Source organism: Mesoplodon bidens (assembly GCF_964165515.1).
Source record: "Mesoplodon bidens genome assembly, chromosome: 12".
In the NCBI taxonomy this organism is placed as follows: domain Eukaryota; kingdom Metazoa; phylum Chordata; class Mammalia; order Artiodactyla; family Ziphiidae; genus Mesoplodon; species Mesoplodon bidens.
The window spans coordinates 85673976-85690262 of NC_138168.1; the positions used below are offsets into that span (position 1 = coordinate 85673976).

A 16287-nucleotide genomic window follows, 5' to 3' on the forward strand; every position below is an offset into this window, starting at 1 on the left:
ATGGCCGTGAGAAGCACTGTGGCCATTAACTATTATCTGTTTTATTAGCATACAAGCCATGGCTGCCACTTCAGTGCTCCAGGACCCCAGGCTAACATAGGTTATATTTGCTGGGTTTGAGCTCCAAGGTGACTGCGGGTTTGCTCAGCTCCAGGGCCAGCACCCAGCCTGGTTAACGGGCACAGCTTCTGGACCAAGTCCCGAGTGGTGCTGGGGTGGAGGTCAGTGTATGATCGCAGGTAATCGGTGTCCTATGTGGGATGCTGGCAGTGGCATTCGGAAACCCACCTTCTTCCTCTTGGTAGGAGGAGAGAAAACCTCCTGCCTTCCCCAAGAGGAAGAAATTCCAGTCTGTTCAGCCAGATTCCAGGACAGGAATGTTGGTTGTTCACCAACAGACTCATGAACTGTATGTGCCTCCCTGCCTCTTCCCTTGGTTAGAGGGTCAGGATCCCTCCCAAGCTGGGCCAGACAAGATAACGCATGGGTGCTGGGGAGGCCCTGGGGCTCGGAGGCTGGGGATCAGACCTGGATTTAGGTTGAAGCCTCTACTTGGGCCTTGGCTTCCAACCCGGTTTTACCATATACCTCGCATTGGAGTGTCGGGCCCATTTGTGACTACGTGGCCTTTAGGCGGTCCACATAGGAGGACAGAACGGTGGTGTTCTGGGGTCCTTGTCTATAGCGTCGTTTTTAAATCTCACCCAAATCTCACTGCAAGGACGGGCCCTCTGTCGACACCTTGATTTCAGTTCTAGGCTCTAGAACTGTGAGATTGGACACTTCTGTTGTTTAAGCTACTCGTCTGTGGTACTTTGTTATGACAACCCGACTACCATGCTTGGGAACGGGGTTGGGTTCTCCTATTTTAAAAAGCTAGTGGGGGCTTTCCTGGTGGCACAGTGGTTGAGAATCCGCCTGCCGATGCAGGGGACACAGGTTCGTGCCCCGGTCCGGGAAGGTCCCACGTGCCATGGAGCGGCTGGGCCCGTGAGCCATGGTCGCTGAGCCTGCGCGTCCGGCGCCTGTGCTCTGCAACGGGAGAGGCCACAACAGTGAGAGGCCCGTGTACCACAAAAAAAAATAATAATAAAAAAAATGGCTAGTGGACTCCGTGGTTAAAGTGGGAATACCACCACGCTGTGAAGTATTTGAAATCATCACCATACCTTTTCTTCCACTGTTCAAATATAGTAGCTTCTTGACTACAAGAAGCTCATAAATGTTCTTCAACAAACTGGACTAGTTACTTGCAATAGAAGACTTACCGTCTCACTCCTACTTTGGTAAAATAAGGAAATGGGGGTAGAGTTTTTGTGATCTGGGTTGGGTCACGTGGAGGTCAGGTCAGTGGTAACGTGGAATAGATGGGAGGTTCCCTAGCTTATCGTGTTAGTCATGTATTGATGAGAACTCTCTGATTCTTGATGAGAAGTTGCTAAAAAGATGATGGAGGATTTTTCTTTCAGTCCTGAAATACTTCGTGCAGCACCCAGCCTGATAGGTGCTAAAGACGGTAACTATCACAATTCTGGAAAAGGATCGCTTTTCTTAAGTCAGTGGGCAGAGGGGGAGTGTCTGCCCCTTGAAATTTATGTCTTATCCGTGGTGCTTAATAAAGTATTTAAATGATATTAATGGGTCTGAACATGATGCCTTGAGCAATCTGGGTTAGAACATTTTAAACTTTATACCACATTGCTAATAAATCACTTCTCAAAAGACTAGGTCTTCAGCATCTGGTAGCTAGCCAACACAAAAATACTTCTTTAACAAATCAAAAACATGCAGTGTTTTATGAAAGAAATTGATAGAGTAAGGAAAATCAAATCCAGTATCTCCAGGATATCTTAATCATTGAGCATGAAAGTTCTAATATATGACATTTTACCACTATGTTTGCTAACAATCAAGAAAACTGAGCATCGTAAAAATAAGGTTTTTAAAAGTGCTGAAAACTTTAATTCACTAAAACCAGGAAATATTATATTTGTATACTAAATTTTCTGGCCTCTGAGTGACCGTTTGTCAAAAACTTGGCTTAAAGAGGGTTTTGCAAATTTCTGGAGAACAGGGATTGTCTCTTTTTCTTAAACATGAGCTCCACATCTTGCCCTGCCTGTCAGTCTAGGATAATGAATATATATTCAGTAAATGCTTGTTGAATGAACCAATGTGTGAATGATTTTCTTGGTGGGTTTCTATGAACTGAGGGAGAAGAGGCAACATATCAGTAAAGAATGAACATTTTTACTTTGAAATAAGGAAGGCAATTTATTGTAGTGAGATTATACTGAAGTTTTACATATGCCCGCCAATGCATATAAAGTAATTCCCTCCACACTATTGAAGAAGACACCATTGAACTACAAAGAAACTCAAAGTGCTAGAAATCAGTTAATGATGCATAATGTAATGCATTTTCACTAACTTACCTAAATTGAAAATTAGATGATTAGAGGACATATTGAAGTATTTTTCATACATTTTAACAACTTTTTCTTTTACTGGAGCTTGCAGTGCCTTTGATAACTCCAAACAGTGACAACTCTATTCCTCGCTGTTTCTTTCATCTTACTATGGTGACTAGTTATCACAAAGCTGCTTACTAGAGGAAACTTCTAACAGAGACTTAAACATTTTCCCCTAAATGGAGTTTGTAGAAAATATGAAAATTGGCACACTGTTTGAGGCAACATAAAAAAAGAAAAGATTATTTTTAAACCCTAACCACTAGAAAAATGCCCCAGGAGGCAGAGAACAGCCATGCAGTTTAGCGCAAGTTCACAAACAAATATATACACGTATCGACGTAGACCTCTTTGCACCCAGCACCTTGTCTAGAATGCATTTTATACATTTGCTACATGTTGCACAAATGCAGGGGCGCAGACACTGCCTGAGTGCCGTTGAGGAGCTGGGTAGCTGTCCTCTCTGAGAAGGTATCTACACAACTTTCCAAAGGAGCTTATTCACGACTTTTTGGAAAACAGTCTAAGAGCAGCTCTTTACACAGCCTTGTGTGTACAGAGGTGCCACGCGCTGTGTCTGGGTGACGGGTCCACCTCCTAGATGTAGGATTCCTTAGCGAATCGGAACTGATCAGCATCAAAGACGGGCTGACTACACCGCCGGGCCAGGAGGGCCTGCTGGTTCTTCTGTTGAGATTCAGACACAGTTCTCGGCCGAGGCAGCTCAGGCCTCCTGGCAACAGTCACCTGTCCGGTCATGTCTATAGAAGCACAGGCAGTCCTGCTCCGCTTCCAGCTCTCAGTCCTGAGCCACAGTCGGGGCCCGTCCAGTGACTCCTGACTGCATGTATTTCTTGAGTCCCCTCCGTGGTGGACAGGGAGAGGCGGCGGTAGCCGGGCGTCCAGGCTCAGCATCCTGGCCCTCACGCTGCCAACTGTTTGGCTCCCGTAGGTGGCAAGCTCCAAGGCCTGGTGCCGAATGGCCTCCTCGTAGGAGGGGGGGCCGCCAGGGCTCCTCTGATCCACCGGCTGGAACGCGTTCTCCACCAAGAGGGAGTGGGCCCCCGAGGTAAAGTCCACAGCTGCTTGGCCGTGGGTGTCAGGCAAGTTTTCTTGGACGATTCGGCCGGCAAGCTGGCTTTCTTTTTTAAGACTTTTCTTTACTTGGTCTCTGGCGCAGCCCTTGGATTTCACAGCCACAGCAGAGCTGCGGGTTTTGGTTAACACTTTTTGGTGAGAGGCAAAGGAGAATGACATGGAGTGTTTTTTTATTTCTCTGTCGGGCTTACTTTTCTCAGTCTTTGTGAAAGACTGATGTCTGGTGAAGAAGTTTCTTTTGGGACTGGAAGGAGAAGCCAGGGCTGAGCTGTCGGAGAGCACATCCAGGGAGCCACTGGAGCCGGCTTTGGGGGCCAGTGTGCACGCTGACACCAAACCCTGAGCCGGGCTCCGCACCCTCGCATCTCGCGGCCCCTGGGTTTTGCCTTCCGCTGCAGTAAACACCTCCTCTGGAAACGGGTCCTCAGCTTCCTCACTTGCAAAACGAGGGGCCGCCTGGGCCGCGGTGAAGTCATCTTCACTTCGCGTGAGTTTCGGGTTTGCTTTCCTGCCCTCAAGGCACTCCTGCGACGATGCTGCTGTGCTGGGGTCCGAGTACCTCCTGTCTGGTTGCCCGCGGGAGCCTTTCAGTCTGGGCGCACTGCTGAGGACAGGCTCCCAAGGGTGCAGCGGGCCTCTGGGCTCCAGGCCGGCAGCCGGGTCCGAGGACCCTGGGGGCCACCTGCTCAGGGACCCCACAGCGCTGGGCTCCGCGTCGGGGTCGGGGTCGTTGCTGTCATAGGCCGAGTCGTTCTGCAGGGTCGACACGTCTGGGGGAAGTTAAGGGACAGTTGAGCTTTTCTTCAGTTACGTTTAGAAATAAACCTAAGTACCGTTCACCTACTTATTTCAAGTCTGGCGCCAGGGAATTTGGTGATGCTAATTTGAGGCTTGGCATGAAAGAAACTGGCCACATTAAAATTCTATTTCTTTCCATATCTACTATTTTGAGGTGGAGAAGATAAGTAGGAAAATGAAGCGAGAGAGGGAGGAAATGAGAAAGGAGAGAAAACAGCATTCCACTGAAACTTTATTGATCTTAAATTGAAAACTGATCCTTTGATGGCTCTTTGGACTGGCTCCATCCCCATTTGAACAGACCCATATTCCACTGTGTGGAAACAGAAGTTTCTTACGCCAGCTCTCTAGCTACAAGTGACTTAGTAAAATGAGCAGTTCTTCATGATTTAGAAGAGGAAGGGGAAAGTTCCAGGCTGAAGCTGAATGAGTGTCTGCAGCCCGAGGAGACAGTGCAGGAAAACTCGAGAGAGAAGTTTCCGTGTTTAATGACTTCCCTACAGACTGGAGTCTACTCTGATTTGGTGATGTGTGAAGGTAACTTCTGCTTCAGATACCAGGGATGCTTTACATGACTGGTCTGGACTGGTAGCTGGCCATGAACTTGACCCCAGAGTCAGAATCAGTTGAGAGCCCCTTCCGCACCTGAACTGTCAGTGTGTTCCAGGGAGTCATCAGAAGCAATTCTGGAATGCCCTGGCATGTTCTCCCCAAATATTTCAAAGCAGTTATCGATGAGGAATTCCACCAGTGTCTTAACCTGTGAGGAAAAGTTAACAGGTTGTCAGCTTAACGAGATCTTTATTTATTTTTAAAGGAAGGGTGGTTAAGAATGGGGACATAGCGGGGGTCAGCAGTTAGGGAGGTTGCCAAAATGGTCATGAGAAATCTTTATGTGTCTGAAAGGAGCATCCGGAAAATTGGTAACAATCACCTATATGAAAATTATTTTTGAGACATGCATTTTTAATTTGTGAATTAAAAACAATCTATTACATTAAAGTAAGAACACTTTCCATGTAAGGAGTTTCCCAAGTTGGTAGCTGAACTTACAGAGTGTGATGCACGGAAGAGAGCAAAGTGAAAGGGCCTTTCCGTCCTGGGACACAGTCATGTAAAGATGGGTATTGATTGTCCTCTGTCTCGTAGGATGATAGAGGACGCAGGCCTAACTTTACTCCGTTTCATCCAATGTACACACCCAAGAGAATGGAACTATGACCAAAGCATTTGCCTTTCGTGTTCTCACCGTGATCTTGACTGAGTCAGAGAAATTCACGGGCATTTTATTGCTTGGCTTTTGCAAACAGACAATGAGTTTCTCAGAAATAGACAGAAACAAACCTTATCATTCAGGTCTCTCCGGGCTTCGAATGACAGGTTTTGCTCATTCTCCGGGCTCAGCACATTGGGCCCGATGCAGATGGCGAGATTGCTGGCATCCATCCTGTTGACCTCAGAGTTCTTGCTGATGACGTGGAGCACGGAGACCAGGTGCTTGAGCAGCAGGTGGTTGGGCTGCGGGAGCTTCTCTGCAACCCTGGAACGGAGTTCGGGAAGGCTTGTTTTAGGGGAGGCTCATGGCCTGTCTAGCTTGAGGGTGGCAAGTTGAAAGTTTCTGCCTAACCCAGACTTCATTTAAAATGAGGAAGGTTCATTTTCACAAGAGACACTGTGAAACATTCATTCAGACACTTCCAGTGGCAACTGACACGGAATGAATCAGTTAACCACAAGATCCTGAAGCCCTAAAAAACTGGCCTTTATGATCAGGACACCAATAACATGGCCCTTTATTCTTTAAATAGATCTTAAGTTACGAAATATTAACTCCTGCAGTAAAATACAGAGTTTAATACATTTTGAAAATCATTTTGTGGAGGAACCGTTTAGCCACGTAGAATGTCTTTCTGCTTCTAACACTGCAGGACTATTTTTTTTTAAAGAATACAGGCATTTGCCTTTTTTAAAACTGTGCTCATCAAATGAAGACGACACATTTGTATACCATTCTGAAGAATCTTTATGGAGATTAAATCAGTTTATAAGAGCGTGTTCATAAAAATCGCGACAGCGACATTTAAATGGCACCATCGGCACTACGACTAATAAATCAGAATTGTAAAGCTTCAAGGATCGTTCATTTCTCATAAGAAGATATTCGTATGAAAGAGCTCTGTGTCTGTAAGCAGAAACTTATTGTGATAATCGTAGGGACAGACACACTAATGTCTTCAATTCAATAAATATTTCATTGACAATATTTAGCCATGTGAGACAATCATAATATATAGACAGACTTTCATAGGATTTGGCAAAAGCGCTGTTATTTTAACGTTAGTGTTTAAGATTTTCTAGTCTCTAACAGGTCACACTTCCATTTATATATGGAATTGTTTTTGCGGTGGTTGGAATTTGTTTTTATATAGTTTTCATTTTGGTTAATTATAAGAATATGAAATATGCTATGGAATTTTATGAACAAACAACCCCTTCCAGATTGTTTACTATGCTTTAAGGGATGTTTTGGGGGAGAATAGTTGCTTTGCACGACATCAGTGTGCAGGTTAAGGAGACCCCAGATTCCTACACCTGGCCGGTTACCCTGCTTTGAGGCTTTCATCTGTGAGTTTGTTCCATACCTTCTTGAACTACTTATATTTTTAGACTCCCCACCTCTTGGGATTTGTGAGTACTGAAGTCCGCTTTCTATCTTTTGAAGAGGTGCTTCCTTTCATTTGGCTAAAACTACTTTTTAAAAATTTCCGGGGTACCTCTAGATTTGTATTCTGGGAGTGGATGAACAATTGCACTCGAACTCCCTAAACATTGCAATTTACGTAAACCACTCTGATAGTTATGTGAAGAATCAGAGGATGGAGACCGTGCGGGCCTGGCCTCCGGGGACAAGGCTGGCAACTTACTGCTTCAGGGCCTCGATCCTGTCCTCCTCACTCTGCTTCTCCAGGGCGCCCATCCACTCCTCAAACAGGTCGCAGGACAGGAGCTTCAGTGGGATACTTCTGAGGAAGTCCTGGAGGGTGGGAGCGGACCGTTCATGTTACACAACGTGCTGCCCTCATTTCACCTTATTTGTCGAATCTCAGGGACTCTGCTCATCCCCTACATAGGCTGCGCCCTTTCCTTCCTGCGTTCATTAGCCTGGAGAAATCTCTCACCTGACTTGTCTCTCAGCAGCTTCCTAACAACAGGCGCAGTAAGGCCATCATCCAAGGGGCCACCAGACTTAGGGGAATGGACTCGGCCATGGGACAATCCAAGTGCTTTTCCTCAGAGAAATTTGGGGGGAGTTTAATGCATCACTTTCTGTTCGAATCTGGGATCGCAGAAACAGAGATGCTTATACAAATAAATAAAGGCTTACCTAAAAAAATTAAACTCTAAGATCAGTTTCCTTTGCTTTGTAGGGTAAAGAGCCCATATCTTATTTCCTGAGCGTCAATGTGTGAGAGCCCATCAGCAGGTCATTTGGCACCAATGCTGTGAACTCACCTTAAAGACCACCGCCAAGAGGTGCACGGGGAGACTTTTCAGATCCACCACGCCTCCGGAGTTGAGCTCTTCCTTGAGCTCTTTACGGGCTTTCTCATTGGCTGCTTTCCTGAATATTCCTTCAGTGGAAGGGCCTTTAAGGCATAGTATAGTGAGAATATCCTAAAGGAAAGGGGTATAGAAATAGGAAGTGGTTACCTTTGGTTTGAAGACACACTTCGCTTGCTACTAACACAGGAAAAATCTATGTTTTGGTAGGAGAAAAAGAATTAAAATAGTGGACATGAACAGTAGCTAACTTTACCTGTTATGAAACATCCTCTCCATAAAAGTTAGTTCTCCAGGATACTAAGACAGTCTTAACAAGAGACTATTAATGCCAGTTTTGCCTTTCAGTCTGGTTGCTATGAACTGTCTCCCTCGGCCCTGCCATTTTTCTAAGAGGAGGTAAATTGTGAAAGCTGGAATTTGCACATTCTAAAACTATTTCAGGCCTCTCTCCTTTCAAGTCATTCCATATAAACACTGGATTTCTGATCATAAACTCTATAAATCTCTGTCTCTTGATTTCTCAGAAGCTACACATTTTCAGCATTCTTCTCTCCATGAAGTCAGAAGGATGGAGGGACCATCAACCTGAGCTCAGTGGCAAATACAACTAATTTCTAGAATGCAAGCAGCCAGGTGGTCTCCTGACTGCATTCCTAAGTGGGAACACCATTTCCAAACTTGGAAAAAACCCTAAAGATTGGCCCCAACAAGTTTAGCATGAGAATGCCGTTCAGATTTCCCGAGGACTTTTCACAGCTGGCAGAAAACTGAAGTAGGTTCACGCGTGAATGTGAACCTACCTGAATGGGTCTGGGGAGTGTGTCATTGTCACTGCAGATAGCTGACAAGGGCTGATCAAACAGGGATGACTTCAATTCTGGCTCTGAAGCCCCAGAAAAATCTGATGAAGAAGAAAGCCTTTTCATGAGGAAGAGCCAGTTCAACACCTTCTTTCTCTTCTTAATTTCTACAGCCAAGAAAACAAAACAAAGAGAAATTAGATTAAAATATTGATAAGCAAGGATCCAGATAAGACAACAGATATTGTCATCTATGGTTTGCCGTGTGGGACAAATAATATTGAAAAACCGAGAAAGCAAAGGGTGTGAATCTTAATCTAGAAAAATCAACCTGAAAAACAACCACATTGTTACCAGGGCAGCCAGCCCCTAAACAGCAACACCAAGGTTCCTCAAAGACTCCACCTTTCCTGTTTTTTACACTTTACCAGCTGTTTGCTACAGAAAATGAGCAAAACCTAACTAAGCAGATCATAAACAACCATCTTAACATACTGACCTTAATAACCACGGTGGATATTTCTGATGTGAAATAGATTATTTTAATTTCTTCCTTTGACTAGTGAAGAAAATGAAACTTACAGGAAGAGGAAGTGGCTTGCTCAAGACCATTTTGAAGGCTCTACACTGGGCGGCGGGCCATTAAACAAACCTCTGTGGCCATGCTAACACCCACCACTAGAGGGAGCTACACCATGCAATCTGTCTACAGTCACCGGCAGGGTTTTCCCAGTGGATGCTTTAGGGAAGGGCGGGCACAAATTGCTGCCGGAAGGTTTGAACCTAGACCTTACCAAGATATTTTATCCTTGCAAAATCCTGAAGACGTGTGCAATGGGTGTAACGTCTAACAAGTCTCCTTCTTTCTCTGTTTTCTCCTCATTTTTTTTTTCTGATTTTAAAAGCTACATATTCTAAATGCATTGGCATATGTTTCTCTACTTTTTATACCATCAAGTGGAGGAGGATGGATAGAGAACTGGCTTGTCCTCATAGTTCAGGAGAACTGGGTCCGGGTTACTTTATAATGCAATGAATTGTGGAAAAAACTGAGTGAACGGTGGGTTCTTGGGGATTTGAGATGAGTAACAATTGCTTCATGTGCTCCTAGAATCATTCTCCGTTAGAGGAGGGCGAAAATGGTACAGGCAACTGTGTATTTTTCACATATATGCACACTTTCATTGTCAAAACATAAATGCCAGGAGATCTGTAACTCCATTAAAGCCCCTCTGGAGAGCTGGGGGGTTGGCTTAGGGAAGGTCTTTTCTATCAGAGCGCTCGCTCTCCAGTGAGCTGGAGCCTTCCTGCCAGGCAAGTGTTAATGTTCTGTGGTCTTTCAAAGAACACTTTGAAAAAAAATTCTTAGTAAAGGACTGTGGTTTGGCAAACGAAGAACCTCTACATAAAAGATCAGTATGTTTTCAAAACTCACCAATTAGCTGGCAAAGACCGTCTTCGCCCTCACATGATGCCAGCAGAGGATGTTCCTTGATGCCACCCTAAAAATAGATTTATTTTAGTTTAAAATAATGACTGAAGAAATCTGCCCAGTCTTTCCCCACAAAATACATTCAACATTTTATTCATATCAAAAACTAGTCCAGAGTCCGTTAATTTTTTCTATCTTCCAGAATCAATGTTAATGTCCTACTTATCATGATAGAAAATCTCAGTTAATATTAGTCTTTAACTTACTACACTTATTATGTTGATTTTCTATCCTGATAACTAAACAATACAAATGATATTCAATTAAAATAAAGTTTTCCATCTCACAGTGCAGATAAAAAGTTTTAAGCATTGCTTTCTTACCTCTGATCGACATTCAATTAATGTCTCCATATTACTGGCATTTAGTGTTTTTGACTAAAAGAGAAAACACTAAATTAGGTAAACCTCTTTGACTCTTGCCATGAGAAAGCATGAATGAATAAATGTAAGAAGGGCGCGTACAGCATGGCAGCTGCTTGTCAACTTCATTAGAGTTTGGACCGACTGTCCAGTGATGAGCTTTGCTCCTGTGTGGCCTTGGCTCTGTATAAGAGAAATCATATGGCAAGAAGTTAGGAGGGGTACGTGTAATGCATTGGCCAGTTTCAGTGCCACTCTGATTAAACACAAAGTTTGAAACTACTGGCTAGAAAAGTTTTCATTTAAAGTCAGTTATACCCCATTGTAAAGCAATTATCCTCCAATAAAGATGTTAAAAAAAAAATAAAGTCAGTTATATGTTACCAGATGTCTTATGCTATTAAACACAACATCTGAACACACTTATTTCTAAATGTTTTAAACCTGATATCTTCATCATGCCAAACTTTGTTATTCATTTATTACGTTCCCATCAGGAGATAACCTGACTAACAATTACAATAACAACTAACTCTTACTTGGAGAGCTCACTGTGTGTCAGGGCACTGTATTAAGTGCTTTGCACAGATTTTCTCATCTAACCGGAAAAGGCCAAAACGTATTCCCAGGATGCTACTTATAGCAGACATAAAACAAAGATAACGTGTACAGAATTCCTATACCCCAAAAGTGCAGGCTTCACGTTAAAGCAAAGCTTTCTGTGTTTATTCTTTATAACACTATTTGTTGCATATTCCACGGTGTTGCTGTTTTCTGTTGGATAAGATCTTAAAGCCCAGTGACCCGCTAGGCAGCTTACTGTCTTGTCGTGTTAATTTATGGTACTTACCCTCGGAGGGCCTCCACCCAGACTTCTTTTACCTCCCGTGAACTGTGGAAAACGGGAGAAACAGCATGACACTCTGCTCCAGCTAATCCACCGTCAGTGAGGAGACTGAACTGCTCTAACTTCACATGTCCTGTGTTATAAGGGAGAGGGGGCGGGCAGGTGGAAATTCAGAATATTACTGAGACCGGAAAGAGCATCACGGGCTGTCACCGGGACAGAGTCAGCCAGACGCTGGGGAGCTCTCACTTCCTCATTCCTTTTAGGGCAGCTCTGGTTCTTTTTTTTCTTCTTCTTCTTCCACTTCAAAGCAAGACATCTTTAAACTACTAAGAGTGGAAAAGATGACATACGGCCATAGGTGAAGGCTCTGATTAATGTCACAGGTGGGATGTATGAATAAGAAATGGTGTTATTCCGTACGTAAACATCATTGTATTTTCTAAAGTGGTCATTTCAGGTGCCCTTTTTTTCGTATCCTGTTTGGGTGCTGTCTCCCCTCCCACACACCATCTCCTCTGTTCACCAGTCACTGTACGTTGATAAGCACCCTATAGGTGCGGGATGTTGTCCCTCTAAGAAAGCCAAGACACGCTGCCTCTTTTGAAAAATAGTCACCATCCAAAGTCAGGTCTGGAATTAGAAAGCGTCCACCAGAGCAGGCTGTCAACATATTAACCTCTTCTTTCCCTAACTCAATACTTAGGTCATAGTCAGATTAGATTAATTCTGTCATGGGAGGTACACAAAAAATTCCTTTGGTCAGACCATTCGAAAGTAGAAAGGAGATGGTGAATTTTATCTGTGGATCCTGCCTTCTGGATAAGAGAGAAGGGTGGTCTTTTCTATGGCTTAAGGCTGTATATGAAATGACTCAAGTTCCTTGACAATAGAATGGAGACATAAATTGTGACACATTCACACAGTGGAGTCTTACAGAGCCCTAAGAATGAATAGTGTATAGCTACATTCAACAATAGGGTTGGGTCTCACAAAATAATGTTGAGCGAAAGAGGCCAGACACAAAAGATTGCATCTTGCATGCAAAGCCCCCAAACAGCAAAAGTAATCTGTGCTATTAGAAGCCAGAATAGCGTTTCCCTAGGGCTGGATAGTGGTTCTGAGGGATCAGAGAGGGGCTTTGTCATGGTGCATCTCTTGGTCCAGGTGCTGCTAGTCTTAGGTATACATTTCTGTATGTATGCTATTCTTCAACAAAAAGTTTACAAGTACCTTGACTTAATTCATTATTAGCACCTGTAATTCTAAACCTCTTTTTATACTGATAGCGCTATTGTCTTTATACTGAAAGGAGGTCATGATTAGGCATATTTTGGGAAACTGAAGCACAGAGCTGTTAAAATTTGCCCGGTAACTCGGAGTCTCGGCGGGTGACCTCAGGACAGAACCAGTGTCCAGGCTTCCAGCCAGAGGCTCCCTCTCTTAAAACTGCCAGAGTTCACGCAGCACCCCACCACATCTGTAGATGTTATTGCCCTTTCACCCTCCCTCTTACAAACCTCTGAGATGAATTCACTGATTTTCATTATTATTATGAAAAAGGGCATTTATGCTGTCCTGTCCTAGAGTCAGACACATGGAAGCTACTCAATAAATAATTTCTGTATAAATGCATTTACTTATGAAATATTCACAATAGGCTATTACTATAATACATATTCTTTGCTAATATGTATTTTATGAACTTTTTCATTGGATACTTTCTTTGGTTCTTCTAAGAAATGTAATGTCTGCGTGGCTCTCACAACTAAAGCATCCATCCTCAACTGACATATTTCCCTCTTTTTAAAAATGAAGACCATATTGTTTTCTAATCCTTAGGGCTTCTTATGTTATGCCCTATACCCCACAATACACATTCCACAGTGATTTAAAAAGTTTCTTTTTGTCATGGGATTCTATATTCAAAGGAGGATGAATCTAGAATCCTGATATATAAAATGTTAAAAACCTTTTTTTAAGAGTATGTTGCTCTAGTGAGAGATGGGGAAATCATAGGCCCTCCGTTTTGCGTCTTCTGACGAGTCCAAGCCGGGGGGTTCTTGAGGAAACTCAAACGCTCATATACCAGCACTTCTCAAAGTGCCTTTAGTGATCCCTGGAACCCTTTCAGGAGGGTCCACGAGGTCAAACTATTTTGTAACAATACTGAGATGCTATTTGCCTTTTTGACTCCATTCTCTCAAGAGTATATAGTGGAGTTTTCTAGAGACCACATGGTGTGGGATGTTTTGATAGCTATGGGAATGCAAACTTGCATTTTCTTGTGTTTTAAATGTTTCTCAGTTTTAATTTCTCCTACGATACATATGGGTGGATATAAGTTATGTAAATTAAAGTGCTTTCGAGTTGTCAATAATTTTGTAAAGGGTTCCTGAGACCAAAAATGTTTGAGAACTGCTGATCTACATCATATCTTTGCATGTGAGAAAATTCCACATTCGTGTCTTATTTGCCTATTATCTTCACCCTATTTATAGCCATGGCCATTTTCAGTGAAAATCATTGCCAAGGTGTGTTGCCTGACAGTCCATCACCCCACACTACATATTGTTTATTAAGAGTTTCAACAAGTCTTAGAGTGAAGAAAGGATTCTTTCCTGCTCGGTTACATCTACTGTGATTTTCCATGTTTTTCATGATGGCTCTGTGCTGGCAGCTGCCCCAAGCAGTCTTCACCCCCTTTCCTCTACTTCTGAGTCTCGTGTCCTTTATGGTGGTCACTTGACTACATTTCTTCTCGGTTGTCCTAGGGACACAAATGTCCTTCTATATATAAACTATAAACTCAGCCATCGACATATGGCCATGGGGAAAAATGAGGAAGTAGGACATAAGAAGAGTGCTGTTTCCCTTCGGATACGTCATTTACAACATTGTGAAGGTTTAAGTGAAATTTGATTGTTGCTGGGGATTACATATATTTTTTTATGTAGAGGATCATGTCTTTAAATTTATTATGAAATACAATAAGAAATAGACTTTTTTTTTTTTCTTGCGGTACACGGGCCTCTCACTGTTGTGGCCTCTCCCGCCGCGGAGCACAGGCTCCGGATGCGCAGGCTCAGCGGCCATGGCTCACGGGCCCAGCCGCTCCACGGCACGTGGGATCTTCCTGGACCGGGGCACGAACCCGCGCCTCCCGCATCGGCAGGTGGACCCTCAACCATTGCGCCACCAGGGAAGCCCAGAAATAGACTTTTATATAAACATGTTCATTACATGTTTCAGTAACAGCTCTTTTGAAAAGTGGAATAATGTGTTTGTTAATTACGTGGTGATAACTTTGGACTTTTTAAAAGGAAGAAATGATAAAAATGCAAATGCTATAAGTTATATTGAATAAAAAATTCCCTCTCATCTGGTCTATTTTCTTCCTTTCCTCCTCCTCCTTCTTTTTCCTCTTCTTTTTTTGAGACTGAATTATGGGACTAGACATGGATATTTACTGACATTGAATTTCAGGGCTGAATGGGTTTTAAGTGAGCAACTAGTTTAACGTCCTGTCCATATCCTGATGCTTTTATCTCTGCAGCACCCTTCACCAAATTGTCTCTTTGAGATTGTTCTCGAAGTCCTCTCTTTCTGAGAGCATTCCAACTGCTGAGTGAGCCATTCCCTAATTCAGCAGAAGGCTCCTGGCTATGTCAGAGTGAAGCCTGTCTTGAAAGCCTTTCCTGTTTTAAATCCCATTCTATCCTGGGAGATAGCCTTCCAGCTTCTTCTATTCAACCCCTGCAGCCCCCATGCCTCCCACCCCAAAACAAACAGACGAAGACACTTCTCAGTAGGTAACATCCTTTGTCGGCATCCATCATCAGCTCTGCATTCTAAGATGTCAAGGCGAAAGAAAGGGGTAGTGAGACACTTATTTAACACTACTACATGCCCTCTATTGTCCTAGCCATATCCAAATACCTCATTTCACATCATTTTTAGAACCATACTGAGTACGTCACTCTCCCTGTCTTATGGCTGAGTCATCTGGGGCTCCATGTCAGTTCATTTACCCAGCGTCACTCCGTTGAACCTAGTCTTTTGACACCAAGTCCAGTGCTCTTTCCACGATTTCTCTTAAGGATAATCCTTCAAGTGATTCATTTATAAATGGAAACAAGAGGTCTAGACCTTGTATACCAATTTAGACCAGAGGAGTCCAGGTGGATCCCTATGGGGAGTTCTTACCAAGCAGACAGAGTCAGATTTAGGACATTGTCCTGAAACTCCAAAATTTCCTTCTGTCAGTTTCATTAAAAATAATCAGTCAAATACAATTTACATCATCTTTACAAAATACATAGCACCAAAGATTCAGTGACCCGCAGAAACTGTTACACAGAGAGATTAGCTATAATTCTTCCGTCTGCCTACCACACACTACTTTACTGAAGTTAGTAGTAAGTAAGCCAACAGAAAAGAGTTAAGTTAGAGCCCCTCATTTTTCAAAGCAGTAATATCTTTTGGCTCTTCTTATAGACCGGACCATTGATGGGAGAACCAAGAGGGAAGTACCATTTTTGACATCCCTGGGAGAGTCTAAGAGTCGTCATCTAAATAACAGGTAAGTTTTGTAACTGATGTGAAGCCACCATCAGCAGCTGGTCCCGGTGGCTGGCCAAGGAGACGCCCACCTTGTCCACCATCAGTGCTGCCCTGCTCGGCACATGGTTCCCACTGTGGAAATAGAGTCATAGAGGACAGGTCCTGCACCACTGATTCTGAAACTCTCAGAGTAAGTTTGACTGCTGCAGTTCCTCTGCAGTTTCTACAGTAGTAGAACATTTGTGAATACAGTGTGAAATTTGGAAGCAGCCATATCGAAAAACAAACAAAC

At 43.4% G+C, this 16287-nt stretch overlaps 1 protein-coding gene across 1 annotated transcript; it reads right to left on the minus strand.

Moving 5' to 3' along the window:
• Positions 1-2175: 2175 nt before the first annotated feature.
• TAGAP (T cell activation RhoGTPase activating protein) lies at positions 2176-10942 on the minus strand. Its single transcript, XM_081250725.1, has 9 exons — positions 10688-10942; positions 10547-10600; positions 10167-10233; positions 8732-8898; positions 7881-8042; positions 7292-7401; positions 5712-5907; positions 5013-5127; positions 2176-4339 (listed from the first exon to the last, which is right to left on the minus strand). Exons 1-9 carry the CDS (start codon positions 10784-10786, stop codon positions 3069-3071), a joined length of 2241 nt encoding a protein of 746 aa, XP_081106851.1. The 5' UTR covers positions 10787-10942; the 3' UTR covers positions 2176-3068.
• Positions 10943-16287: the final 5345 nt, after the last annotated feature.